Source organism: Chrysochloris asiatica, unplaced genomic scaffold, assembly GCF_000296735.1.
Source record: "Chrysochloris asiatica unplaced genomic scaffold, ChrAsi1.0 scaffold00005, whole genome shotgun sequence".
NCBI lineage: Eukaryota > Metazoa > Chordata > Mammalia > Afrosoricida > Chrysochloridae > Chrysochloris > Chrysochloris asiatica.
The window spans coordinates 799745-814467 of record NW_006408523.1 but is presented as its reverse complement, the minus strand read 5'-3'; the positions used below and the strand labels follow the sequence as shown (position 1 = coordinate 814467).

The following is a 14723-nucleotide window of genomic DNA, read 5'->3' as shown; positions in this document are numbered from 1 at the left end:
AGGGGAAAGGAGGCCGCCCACCCAGAGGAGCCACCCCGGCAGCCTGGGGGTTCCCACTTACGGGGTGCAGCGATCGCTGAACTCGTTGGCGATGGTCTCGATACCCCCGGCCCGGGCCACCGCGACGTAGCAGCTCTGCGAGCCCACGTCCAGCCCCACCACCGCCATGGCCGGTGCGGCCACTCGATCGGCGTTCCTAACCCGATGCGCGGCCCCGAAGCCCGGGCGCGCGACCCGGCAGGCTGCCTGTCAGCCAGGCGACTCCGACGAAAAGGGACGGTGGCGCGGGGCTCCTCGCAGCTTTCTGGAGCTCCGGATGCCTCCCCAGTGGGGATGGACGCTCGCACTCCGGGCCAAAAAAGGGCGGTCCCAGGCCCTCGGTCTTCTATACCGCACTGCCGGGAACTTTCCAGAACCTGCGGCATTTACTCACCGGCGCCTCCACCGGCCCCTCCACGTGCCACTTCCGCTTCCGTCTTCTCGAGCCTTCTCGAAAGATTCCACCCAATGGGGGCCGGGCGCCCCCGAGACTGGCCGCCGTTGCCATGGCAGCCGGAGAACCGCTCCGGCGCCGATGGCTGACGCAAGCCTCGGCGACCCGCCCCCGTCTCCGCCTCCGGCCGCCTTGGCCAGAGGCTCCTTGCTGTCCTAATGACAAGGCAGTGAATGAGGAATGACTTGTAAACCCGTAACATTGCTAATTTGTCAATGGGCAGACCCAAAGGGAGGCAGAGCGGGAGGAGAAAGAACCCAATTTCTGCAGGGACGCGAGCGAGGCCGAGCTGGTGCCCGCAGAGCATTTCGGGCGTTGTAGTCCAGCTGAGAGGCTTTGTGCGCCTGGCGGGCTGGGATGTGTAGTCCCGGCCGCGGCGCATGCTGGGACGCGGCTTTGTCTTAGCGACTCGCCTGGTCTCCCAGGCTTTCGCTGGTATATTTGCTCTGTGTTACTAGTGAAGGAGCTAGAATTACTGTTCCCTTGATTCTTTTTTTTAATTGTCTTCTTTTATTGTCTAGATTACTCTGATAACTGATACATGATGGCTTTCAAGAAGGAATGCCAGTTTGTGTGTAAAGTGTTTTTGTATTCATCAGACTTAAGGATAGTCCTTTGTAGGATAAAATGTCATTATTGTTTTTCTGTTTTGAAGAAAGCGGCTTCTAAATGGGTCGACTTTTTGGAAGGCTGTAGTACCATTTGCTGCTTATTTTTAACAATCTGGACGAACCTCAGCAGTTACAGCAGATCTATCCTACCCTGCCTCTCTCCAAGCCATAAATGCATTTGCTTCTTGTCTGATCTGAAACAGCTCTTGTTTCTTTCCCTGAGAAGGGATGTCCCTATTTATTTTCAGTAAAGAGACAAGTGAACAAAAAAAACTGTGGACCTCGATCGCTGATGTTCCTAAGTGCCATGAAATAGGTTCCAAGTCACAGTGACTCTAGGATTTCTGAGGAGCGGCTAGTGAGTTTGAACCACTGACTGTAGTTCTAACCGACCTTGTGGTCCAGTGCTTTATCCTGCAGCGCCACATCAGGACTCCTTTTGTAGACCCTTCTAGAGAATGGTTCTGTAGGGTAAGCTTGGAGTCCTGGTGTGGCACTGTGTATTAATGCACTGGACTGCAAAGACCGTTAGAACCACAAGGTCAGCAGTTCAAGCTCACCATGTCGCTCCTTGAAAACTATGCAGGGTCACTGTGGGTCAGAATCAACTCAATGGCACTTAACAACAAAGAGTAAGCACACAAAGACACAGTTCAAACCCACCAACCTCTCCTTGGAAAACATTATGTCTACAGGAGCTCTGGTAGCATCGTGGTTATGAATCGGGCTGTGAACCGCAAGGTCAACAGTTCAAAACTACCAGCTATTTCAGGGGAGAAAGATGAAGCTTTCTGCTCCTGTAAAAATATACAGCCTTGGAAACCCTGTGTAGGGTCACTATGAGTAGGAACCGACTCCACGGCACATAACCAACAAACCAACCACAGGGTCACTATGAGTGGTAACTGACTCTGCAGCACATAACAACAACAACAGGTAAATTCTATTAAGCATCCCTGGTGACACAATGAAGTAATATGGTGAAACTTTGGCTGCTGCTACACCAACAAAACCCACCCAATAGCTCCGTGGGAGAAAGGCCTGGTGACCCACTTCCACCAAGATGAAACGCTATCGCTGTGAAATCAGAAGCCCTGGTGGTGTCATGGTTAAGGTCTTCACTTACAGGAGAAAGAAGAGATGTCTGCTTCGGTAAAGACTGCAACCTTGGAACCCTGTTACTGTTCAGTGCCTTTTAGCCTGTTCAGTCGGACTCATAGTGGCCTTTATTAGGGTTTCTGAGGAGTGGCTGGTGAGTTTGAACCACCGACCTTGGGGTGGTTTGCCCTTGGGTTCCAGTCACATTGGTACTCCTGGCCCTTATGTTGTTGTCAGGTGCCATCGAGTCGGTACCGACCCATAGCGACCTTATGCACAGCAGAACGAAACACGCCCGATCCTGGGCCAGCCTCACTACTGTTGCCACGCTTGAGTCCATCGATGCTGCCCCTTAGCCATTCCATCTAGCTGGAAGTCTTCCTCTTTTTCTCTGACCCTTCACCTTACCAAACATGATATCCTTCTCCAGTGACTGGATCATAGTGACCCATAGTGACACTCCTGACAATATGTCTGAAGTATGAGAGACGAAGTTTGGCCATCCTGGTCTCCAAGGAGCACTCTGGCTGCACTTCTTCCAAAACAGGTCTATTGGTTCTTCTGGCAGTCCATGGCACTTTCAATATTCTCCTCCAACACCATAACTTAAAAGCATCAATTCTTCTACGGTCTTCCTTATTCGCTGTCCAGCTTTCACATGTATATGAGGCTATTGAAAATACCATGGCTTGGGTCAGGCTCACCTTAGTCCTCAAGCTGACATCTTTACTCTTCTGCAGCAGATTTGCCTAATGCAATACGTCATCTGATTTCTTGACTGTTGCTTCTGTGAGTGTCGATAGTTGATCCAAGAAGAATGAAGTCTTTGACAACTTCAATCTTTTCTCCGTTGATCAGAATGTTGTTTATTGGTCCAGTGGTGAGGATTTTTGTTTTCTTGACATTGAGATGTAATCCAAACCGAAGGCTGTGCTCTTTGATCTTTATCAGTAAATGTTTTAGGACAGTTCAAACCCTGAAGCCAACCTTTCAGTTAGCAGCTGACTGCTTGTGGGGCAGTTTTACTTGTATCACATGGGGTCACTGTGAGTTGAAATGGGTTCCATGGCACACACCCCCACCCCCGCAAGAAGAAATAGATTCGATGGTTTGCCTTTTTTGAAAGTTTGCCTGAGAGTGTTGTGCTTACGTGTGCAATTGTGTGCAATGGGAGTTGTGACCTAAAAGTGTGGTGTTTAGGAGTCTTTCTCAGCATGGACCTGAGGACCAGGGCCAAGACAACAAGCATGGCCCATCCAGGAAGTGGGGGATGCCTTCCTGCCCGGATGTGGTTTCTCAAGATGGCTTTTTGCCCTAAGAAAGCATGTTAACTCCTCCTTGTTCAACAAAAGCATACATGAAATCAGAGGCAAGGCTAGAGGCCCAGGTTTACGTTACATGTAAAATAAATCATATGTCCTTTTGATGGTTGGCGTCCTGTGTAAACACATGGCTTCACTTTGACATTAATTCAACTTTAAAATGGGGGGCGGGCAGTCAGACTAGCAAGCTGCTTCAGGGTTGTTTTCTTACATATGATCTAAAACCAAAACTAAACCCACTGCCAAGCTGATTCCGATGGCGTTCTTGATTCTGCCACCAAGAAAGAAGAGCCAGCCGTGGAGTGTGTCCTTTGAACCTGGGGTCCCTGTGAATCTTCCAAATTCAGGGACAATCTGATGCTGAGAGTCATGTAGAGCTCCAGGGACTGCTGGGCCACCGATGCTGAGAGGACACAGGACCTTTCTCCAGAGCCAGGGCTCAGAATTTGGGCTTCTAGCTTCCCAAACTCTGAGAGAATTCATTTTTGTTTGCTAAAGAAAACACAAAGGCACTCTGGTAGCGTAGTGGTTACGAATTGGGCTGCGAACCTCAAGGTCAGCAGTTTGAAACTACCATCTGTTCCGCGGGAAAAAGATGAGACTTTCTGCTCCCGTAAAGATTTACAGCCTTGGAAACCCTGTACAGGGTCACTATGGGTCGGAACCGACTCGACGGCACATAACAACAACAACAACAACAAAGAAAACACACATATACACAAGTTTATCTCAGGGGTTGCTCCAGCCTCCATGACTCCGGAAAATCCCCAGTATTATTTCATCACGCATGATGTGTCAGCTAAGTGGATTGTTATTCAGCAGATGTGGGTAGCATGAACTAGTCACCCCACTGAAAATTTCCCTGAGTCAGACTAGCCTGTGTATTCGTGTATTCAGTCACCACCTACTTTTGAAATTCCTCTCCTGGGAAGTCATAATGCAAAAATGTGACAGTTGAGTGATTGTTATCAACAAAGTTATTCCTATGATTTTTGTCTAGCTGCTGGAGGGAGGAACTCAGAGAGGTGGAAGATGGAAGACTGCAGGAAGGTGTGGAGTGAAGCCAAGGGTTTTAGGACACGTCTCTGTTCGGTCACATTTTAACTGTATGCCTCTGGGAAGTTGCCTCAGCTCTCCACCCTCCATGTTTTCATCTTCAAAATGAGGGTACAACATTCTGTAGTCAACCAACACGTCCACTTCTCCGGGTCATTGGATGGTACCCCTTTGTCCAGTTCTCACCACAACATGGTAAGGCATCTAGACCATAGGTCCTCTACAAGGCTATCTGACCTCCTTGTTCTTCATTCAACAAACATAGAGTGCCTGTTGTGTCCCAAGACGAAATCAAGACCAGGCTTCAGCGTCTTCAGTCTGGCTGAGGTCAGTCTTTGTGAGCAGGGCAAAGCGATCAAGTGGGACTCTCCGCCATGTTGGTCCCTGTGTAATACTCGCATCTCCTTTCTGGTGTACAGAAAACAGGAACCCTAGCAAGGTGAATGTTTCCTCTTTGCCACCCAGGGGAGCCAAAGACTTATGGGAGCCTCACATAAAGTTAAGAGCCAGGGCGGGACAGCAGATTTCAGTGCAACTTATTATAGTCACCATGGTGGCACACTGGGTTAAGTGTTGGCTACTAATTTCAAGTTTGGTAGTTCAAGCCCTCCAGCAGGTCTGAGGGAGAAAGATGAGGCAGTCTGCTTCCGTAAAAATTTCAGCCTCAGATACCCTATGAAGCTGTGCTACTCCATTTTTGTCACGTTCCGTCAAGCCAGTTCTGACTCATAGCGATCCTGTATAGAGGTTCTGAGGAATGGCTGGTGGACTTGAACTGCAGACCTTGCAGTTAGCAGTGCAGTGCAGACCCTCCAGCACCACCCCAGGACTCCACTCGGTTGTAGAAGGGTCACATATCGGGACTCCACAGCAACATACTTGGTGTTGAGTTCCCTCTTTCCTCAAGCAGAGCCTAAACCACAAAATCCCTGTGAGGTAAGACCCAAGGGTGGGACTCTGTGTTCATCCCACTGCAGGCACCGAGTACTGTCTGGGACTGGGCAGTTTGTGGGGGTGAGATGGGGTGAGGTTTCAAGAGCATAGGATTGTACTTTTGTAGGTTGACTTCTGTTTCCCAAAACATGTGTTGGCACCCTCACCCTGGTACCTGTGGAGGAGTTCCTGCTCATTAACATGGATGGTTTCTCTGTGACATGGACACCGTCTTGTCAGCCTAGGGGTTGTCCTAAGCCCGGCCCCTCCTGAGTTACACCAAGAGCAGCTTAGAGACAGAGGCTTGTACACACAGGAAGAGACAGGTGACTTTGGGGGGCCACAGGGATACTGATAAGGATGGAATTGACACAGTCAGACCCTGAGTTGGACTTTGAGCCCTGAAAGTGGTGAGACAGTCCGTTTTGCTCCTTCAAACCCACCCATTTTGGTATTTGTGTGACAGCAAACCCAATGTCATCAAGTCAACCCTAGGTAGGGTTTCCCAGACTGGCCTTCTGTACAGGAGCACACACTCAGCCTCATCTTTCTCCCTCAGGGCCACTGGTAGGTTTGAACCACAGACCTTGCAGTTATTAGCCCAATGCCTAACCCTCAGTGCCAGTTTAGAGCTAGAGGCAATCTAGAAAGCAAGATTGTCATAAGAAATGTTGACATTTCAGTGCATCTTTCAATTGAGAAGCATGTTGTGTTGTTGTTAGGCACCTTCTGGTGGGTTATAACTCACAGTGACCCCATGTATAATAGACTGAAACACTGCCTGGTCCCCACCATTCCCAAGCACTGCTTTAGCCACTGCATCAGCTCATCTTATTGGGGGCCTTCCTCTTTTTCGACGACCCTCCACTTTACCAAGCATAATGTCCTTCTCCAGGGATGGTCCCCTATGATAACATGACCACATGTAGGGGTACACTAAAACCAAAAGCCAAATGTGTTGTTGTCAAGTAAATTCAAACTCATAGGGATCCATGTGCTATAGAGTAGAACTACTCTCGAGGGTTTTCTTGGGTACGATCTCTAGGGAAGCAGATAGCCAGAGTTTTCTCCTGTGGCATTGCTGGGTGGGTTTGAACCGCCGACGTGTAGGTTATAATCGAGCACAAAGCATTTGTGCCACCCAGGGGCCTTCACCGGTTGCCTTCAAGTCTATTCCAACTCACAGTGACCTTATAGGGCAGGGCAGAGCTGCCCCATTGGGTTTCCAAGGCGGCCGGTCTTTATGGACACTGACTGCCTCATCTTTCTCCTGTGGAGAGGCTGGTGAGTTTGAACCGCCGACCTTTTGGGGTCACACAGAGCACTTAAGCACTGCACCACTAGAGCTCTTCAGCAGCCAACAGCCCAGACACATGTTCTCATGGAGTGTTCATTTTAACAGAGGGATGTTGTTATTGTTGTTACTATGTGCCTTCAAGTCAATTTCAGCTCAGAGTAACAGACTAGAAGTCCCCCCCGAGGGTTTCCTCAGTGGCAATAGGTTGTTGGCTAAACTCCTATAGGCACAGATCTCCAGGGCTTTCTCCCACCGACCTGCTGTGTAGGTTCAAACCACCAAACTTCAATTAACAGCTGAGTGCTTAACTACTGAACCACCAGGGCTCGTGGTAAATGGAGGTCTAGAATAGAGGAGGCAGGATGCAAATAGGGTTGTTGTTGTTGTTGTTGTTGTTGTGAAGTGCTGTCGAGTCGATTTTGACCCATAGCGACCCTGTATAGGGTTTCCAAAGAGCAGCTGGTGAGCTTGAACCGCCGACCTTGCAGTTCAAACGGCTTTGCAGTTTGGTGCATTAACCCACAGCGCCACACCAGGACTCCATTTTATTAGTCAGGAATTTCTCGCTGTGATCCAGATAACAGCTGTTGTTAAGTGCTTTTGAGTCAGGTACACTAACACCAAAACCCAAATTTGTTGTTGTCAAGCAGATTGAAACTCGCAGGGAGCAGCTGGCGGATTTGATCACTGACCTTACAGTTAGCAGTCTAGTTCTTATCTCACAGTGCTACACCAGGACCCCAAGACGACAGATAATGCTGAGGGAAGGTGGAGTGTAAGGGAATGACATTCCTAACACAAGCAACCCTGAGGAACAGTTGTTCGCCCTTAAGCCCTACAGTGGTGCTGGGGGCCACTGAGTCTCCCCCATGTGACAGTAGAACCATCCCAGGGGGTTCCTCGGCTGCTATCTTGTGGACAGCAAATAACCAGGTCTTTTTCTCACAAAGCCACTTGGTGGATTTGAACCACAGACCTTTCAGTTAGCAGCCAAGTGCTTAACTGCCATGCTTCCAGAAACCCAAAAATGTCCTTAGCCACTCATGGAGACCCTGTTGGACAGCGTAGAACTGCCCCTGGGGTTTCTAGAGCTGTAAATCTTTGCTGAAGCAGACGGCCTCCTCCTCTCTCTCTCATGGAGTGGCTGGGTCTGAACCCCTGACTTTCCATTTAGCACCACCAACTCTCACCCCTGCTCCATTTAGACAGAAGGAGATATCGCTGGATCTAACACGACAGCCAGTTTCGGAAAAATCCAGTTCACAAGGAGACTTTCCACTTCGGCTTAGTACTTTGACCTTTTTCGTATCTCCTTCCAGTACCTGGAAAGTTGCAGCATCCAGCTTGTCCTGCAGACTCTGAAAGGTGTTGGTCAGTACCCTTCCACATGATTCTGTCTGGTGAGGCTCAGGGAGGCGTGTCATCTTCCCCTTGAGAACAGAATTTCCCCAGCCTTTGCGCTCCATGCCTTTGATGGTCACTGTGTCTGCCTATACAAGCGGGCTTCGAAAAATTTGTGGGAGCCAAGTAGATTTCAGGATAAAACAGACCGTCTAAAATGGGGGGGGGGTGTTAATAAATCACATGGTAATCTCAAGACAATGAATACACCTGCTCATCAAAATTATTACATAGATGAAAATGGAAAGATTTAGTAAGCACTAACACAGCAGAAAGTGAACTCAGCACACACACACAAAATGATGTGGAATAAAGAAACCAGCAACACCACAAAACAACCCACACAGCAAGTTGATAGCAGTCAATTCATACCTACAGATCATTCTACCGACTGTTGTTGCTGTTAAGTGCCTGTACAGGCTTTTCTACTGACTGTAAATGGATTAACTGCAAGTCAAGAGGCAGAGCAGAATGAAGAAGAAAGCAGGATACTTCAAAACAATGTCTATAAGAGACGCATCAAAGAGATGACTCTAAATGCCCATCAATGAAAGAATGGTCATGCAAACTTTAGTCCATACACACAATAGAATACTGCAACACTGAAGAGTAACGGGTAATCACAACATGGATGAACCTGGATGACAATTGTGCTGAGTGAAATTGTCCCATAACAGCAGGACAGATATTGTATGAGAACCATGGGTTCCTGGTGTGGCGCTAAAGGATAAGCACTGGGCTGCAAGGTTGGTTCGAACTGCAAGGTCAATGGTTCAAACTCACCAGCTGCTCCTCACAAACCCTATACAGGGTTGCTGAGTGAGAACTGACTGAATAGCACTTAATAACAACAATGTTATAAAAAATTAACATTTTCTTGATAAAAGAAGCAATCAATGATGGTCATAAGGGGGATGTAGGAGGAAAATTATCCATAGGCTAGAAGTAGACACACGTCAGCCTGGGTGACAGGGCAGGCAATATACAACAAGAGGGAGGTTAGAGGAAAGATGAAGGTAGTAGGAAACAGAGGGAGAAATGTAATAGCTCAAGTGGATAGCAGTAAAAACTGTTAACTATTGGTTGTTGTTGTTGTTAAGTGCTGTCAAGTTGGTTTCGACCCACAGGAACCCTGTACAGGGTTTCCAAGGAGCAGCTGGTGAGCTTGAACCACCGACCATGTGGTTTAAACCGACTTTGCGGTCCAGCACATTAACCCACAGCGCCACACCAGGACTCTGTTAACTGTTGGTACATGGAGGAAATGATAATCACTGAAATGAAGTGTATGATTTGTTGAATGTAAAACTGATGTTCAATAAAAAGGGTTTTTAAGAAGTTTGTGGGGAAATTCCATTACATTTTAATTGTTTTCCACAAACTTTTTGGTTTGGCTCCTTTAGAGAGAACTCAGCCTAAAGCACTGCAGGCCACTGGCTCAAGTCTAAAGAACTGGAGATCAGAAGACAGGCGTCTGCAACATCCAGACCCAGCAGAAAGCAAATAAGCTTTGCCTGAGCGTCCAATGTATTGGATGCAGGACACACCCCCGAGGACGCATCCTTTCAATTGATTGGCTGCTCGTAGCCAATCGTCATTGAGTTAACTACACTGCATTAAATCTCACCATGGAGATAACCACTAGCAACTGTCTAACTACTGGGAATCCTGGTCCAGTCAAGTTAGCAGAAAACCACAGAGACCACCGATGCTGTCGATTGGATTAGGACTCACAGTGACCACATGCGACAAAGTAGAACCGCCCTATAGGATTTCCAAGGTTGTCAGGAGCCCTAGTAGTGCAGCGGTTAAGCACTCAGCTGCTAACTGAAAAGTGTGTGATTTGACCTCACCAGCTGCCCCTCGGGAAGAAAGTTGTGGCCATCTGCTTCCGTTAAAGATGGCATGACAGACTTGGAAACCCTATGGGGCAGTTCTACTCTGACACGAGGGAAAGTCATGAGTGTCTCACATTTCTAAAGTTCCTAAAACCAAAAACTAAACCCACCGCCATCGGGTAGATACCAGTGCATAGCGACCCTATAGAAGAAGTGCTATGTGGGGTTTTCCAAAGCTGTACATCTTTACGGAGAAGACAGCCTCATCTTTCTCCTCAATGCAGATGGTGGGTTTGAACCACTGACCTTGAGGTTAGCAGAGCAACCCCATTGCACCACCAGGATGCCTGGTTCATATAAACCAGAATGTGTTAAACTGTAATGCTGCAAATACATATCTGTGCCCTTTTCTGTGAAAGCATGATACATCCCGTCCCTGTTGGATTCAAACATGGCCATGCAACTGGGGGACCTCGGCAACTGGTGTCAGAATTGGTAAAGAGACCAGACAGCAGAGATGTATCTGATCTCTGCTTCATGGGAGCCAACCGTGGGCTGTGACTCTGGTTTTCCTCCCTCTTGTGAAATCAGAAGTGGGAATATTTATAAGCAAATATTACCAGTATTGGGGTAGAGGAATTTTCAGACCTTCTCCCATTTTAGGGTCTCCCTCCCCACGTTGTTGTTGGATGCTGTGGAGCCTTTACTGATTTTTTTTTCTTCTTTTCCTTTAATGATTACTTCATTCTCAAAAAACATTTACTGATATAGGTTCACAAATACTACTTGCCATAGTATTGTAGCTAAAACACCAGAAAATTTGATAAGACCGGGGACTACAAAAACATTGGTGGTGGTGGTGTGCTGTGGAATCGGTTCCCACTCACAGAGATCCTCTATAGAGTTTCCAAGGCTGGAAATCTTTACAGGAGCAGAAAGCCTCATCTTTCTCCCACGCAACAGCTGATAGTTTTGAACTGCTGACCTTGAGGTTAGCAGTCCGACTCCCAAGCACTACACTACCAGAGCTCCTTATGAAAGCGCTGGCAACCCTGAAAACCTCAGCACATGCTCGCTGCATGTATAGATGAAACACGTGTCTTTGTAATTGGATTATAATGACAGCTCCCACCAGAGTTCATTAGAAGAATCGCCGGAGGCATGAGTATAGAGTTTGAGTGTTGTAAGTATGCTGATACCTGCAAGCTGGCTTTATGGAAAAGACTTTTGTTATTGTAACTAACCACAGGGGTGCTTTTATAAAAAATAATAAATTTCACCTGAAACACGGCACACACATTTTCTAAGTGTCAACCCTAGGACAGTGTCCCCTGGGTGCGGCCCCCACCCCAAACCCCCTTAGTAATGCTGCTGGAAGGAGCCCTGCTGTATTTTTTTTTTTTTATTGTACACTTTTTTTTTTGTTGTCGGGGCCTATCTTTTAGTATACAGTTTTTTTTTTCCCTTTTTAACATTCCTGCCTTTTATTTAACACAAAAATCAGAAGAGAACGAAACAAAAGACCAGTTCCATTCTAGAACCTTGTCTAGTAAGCTGGATAATTACAGCTACTCATTTTACAGAGTGATGTTTCTCAAAACTTTAAAGCTAAATTTTATATACTCGGGTTTAGGGATCCTTCCAGGTTAAAGTCAGAAAAATGAAACTTCATTCACTCTCATTTGTCACGTCCCAAAAGTTCAACTTCAGAGCTTTGAGAACTTTAGGAATTCAAGAAAGCATTCAGGTTTCAAGCTCTCTTCATATAGATAAACCTGCCAACCTTACCTACAAAGTCAGTTCCAAGATAAATGAGCTTTTGCTATTTTTTAAAGTTTCTGTTTGGGGACAAACGGAGGTTTAAATTGTTTTAGAAGAAAGGCATGAACTGACTTTTATCTTCTGAACAGACTGGCTTTCATTTCATGTTGTTATTATTAGGTGCTATCACAATGTCTTTTTAAGTGCTCAGCTGCTAACCATAAGTTTTATGGTTCAAACCCACAACCACCCTGCAGGAGAAAGATGTGGCGATCTGCCTCTTGGACACCCCATGCGGCAGTTCTGTGTCCTGTGTGAGTTGGAACTGGCTCCATGACAACACGCTATGTTACCTGCTTTGGGCACAGAATTTAGACACATCAGGGAACCTTGTAGAGAAACACAACAGAAACGCATTTTTAAAACGTTCTGTCTTCTGCAAATATCTCAGAGTCACAGATAACTTCTAACAAAAATCACTGATGTTGTGAAGTGCCATGGAGTCAGTTCTGACTCATAGTGACCCTGCATAGGGTTTCCAAGGAGCGACTGGTGAGCTTGAACTGCCGATCTTGTGGTTCAAACCTACCTTGCGGTCCAGCACATTAACCCGCAGTGCCACACCAGGACTCCCTTGTTTGTATGAGTCCCCGCTGAATAGAATTTTCACAAAAGGGAACTGTGGCTATATACACTTTGTTCTTGTTGTTAAGTGCGTCAAGTTGGTTCCAACTCATAGTGACCCTGTATAGAGTTCCCAAAGGGGTGGCTAGTGGGTTTGAACCTCCAACCCTGTGGTTTGAAGTCCAATGCGCATCCTTTAGTGCTGCGCCAGGTTTCTGAAACTTTGTTCTGTTGTAGTGGTGGTGTGGTTTTCCTCTCAGATTTAAGACCTGCATGAATAAATAGGTTTCCAGCTTGTTTGGGGAAAAACTTTTACATTTGCAAACTAATGACCCAGTTTTAGCTGAGACGGAAATGTCCAAATGCTTCATTTAAAACACAATCTCAGATCTGAATTCTTTTTGTTGTTAATAGCCCTGAACTGTGGGTTGAGTTGCCACCCATCTGTGCCTCAAAGATACAAGTCCCAGTGGGACAGAAGAGAAAGCCTAACCTAACACAAGAATCCGGACTGTTTCAATGAAGGCAAGAATTCACTTGAGTTTTAAACTGCAGCCACCCGCATGAGTCAGCCAAATGCTCACTTCTACAATCTGTCATTCCTGAGAAAGTGACAGCAAGTCGGCCCCAGTTATTGAAAACAAAATCCTCTTGTGATACAAGTTAATCCAATAGATAGTTAGGCCGCGTCAACTTAGTGTCTCGCCATCAGGAATGGCCAATCGCTAGAAAGGACACCAAGGTTGGAAAGTTGTGTGGTGGCTCCCACTCATAGCGACCCCCGTGCACAACAGAAGGAAGCCGTGCCTGGTCCCGCGCCTTCCTCACAACTGTTGTTACACTTGAATCCATTGTTACCCCGCCACTGTGTCAAACCATTTCCTTAGGGACCTTCCTCTTTCTCACAGACCCTCTAGTTTAACAAGCATGCTAGCTATCCTTCCCCGGGGACTGGTCCCTCCTGATAACATGCCCAAAGTACGTGACACGAAGTCTGACCATCCTGGCTTCCAAGGAGCACTCTGGCTGCACTTCTTCCAGCACAGATTTGTTTGTTCTTCTGGCAGTCCATGGTTTCTTCAGCATTCTTCTCTGGCGTTATAACTCAAATGCATCTGTTCTTTGGCGGTCTTCCTGGTAAAGTAGCGGGTCAGCAAACGTGAGGAAAGCCCGCATATGATGGGTTGACTCCTCAGCTGCATCACAGGATTCATAGCAACCTTAGCATAGCAACAACCATGAAGACGGTGTGGGACCAGGCTGTGTTCTGTTCGATTCCGTTGTATGTGGGATCAACAGGTATTGGAACCACAGTACCTGATTTCGTTGTCTAGTACTGCTATCACAGAAATACTACAAGTTGTTGTCATTGTTAAGTGCCATCAAGTCGGTTTGGACTCATAGTGAACCTGTATAGGGTTTCCAAGGAGTGGCTGATTAATTTGAACCACCAACCTTGCAGTTCAAACCGACCTTGTGGTCTAGTGCATTATGCCCCAGCGCCACACCAGGAGTTCATTTTGTGACAGACAGTTAAGGAAGCTGTTGGTTATGTGTCGTGGAGTCAGTTCTGACTCATAGCTGTAAATCTGTATTGGAGCAGAACAGCTGGTAGTTTCAAACTGCTCACCTGGAGGTTAGCAGCCCAACTCATAAGCACTACATTACCAGAGCTCCTTCTTAAGAAAGCTAGAAGTCTGAATTCCTGATGCCAGCCCTGGGGAAGGCTTTCTTTCTCCGTTGGCTTTGGGGAAGATTCTCCTTCCTGAATTTCTTGGTCATCTCTGCGGTGTGGCATCTCCCTCCCCTACTGCTGCCTTTGCATTGCTTGTTTAATCCCTTATATGTTGTTGTTGTTGTTAAGTGCCGTCGAGTCGGGTCCGACCCATAGCGACCCTGTACAGGGTTATATATATATATATAGGAGCTCTGGTAGCATAATGGTTACGAATCGGGCTGTGAACCACAAGGTCAGCAGTTCGAAACTACCAGCTGTTCTGTGGGAGAAAGATGAGACTTTCTGCTCCCATAAAGATTTACAGCCTCGGAAACCCTATACAGGGTCACTATGAGTCGGAACAGACTCCATGGCACATAACCACCACCACCATATATATAAAGTATGAGATTCAAAACATGTAATATTCTAAGTTCTAATATGTTTTTCTTCCCATATACCAGTATACTGGAGTCTTGGAGTCTTAGTTTGGAACTACAGAATAACCAGTGGACTGCTAACCACAAGACTGAAGGTTCAAGCCTACCAGTCACTCTTGCCCAGAGATCATC

At 46.9% G+C, this 14723-nt stretch overlaps 1 protein-coding gene across 4 annotated transcripts in view; it reads right to left on the bottom strand.

Moving 5' to 3' along the window:
• Positions 1 to 504, bottom strand: part of HSPH1 (heat shock 105kDa/110kDa protein 1) — a 29866-nt gene extending 29362 nt beyond the window's left edge. For 2 of the 4 annotated variants that reach the window (XM_006831924.1, XM_006831925.1), the window contains exon 1: positions 434 to 504. Coding sequence is in view for 2 of the 4 variants with exons in the window: in XM_006831922.1 (XP_006831985.1) it covers positions 62 to 168 (107 nt within the window). In the remaining 2 variants the exon portion in view is untranslated. Of the gene's footprint in view, positions 1 to 61; positions 169 to 433 lie in introns of those variants that run through there. The other 2 variants (XM_006831922.1, XM_006831923.1) reach the window with 1 other exon arrangement.
• Between the last annotated feature and the right edge of the window lie 14219 nt (positions 505 to 14723).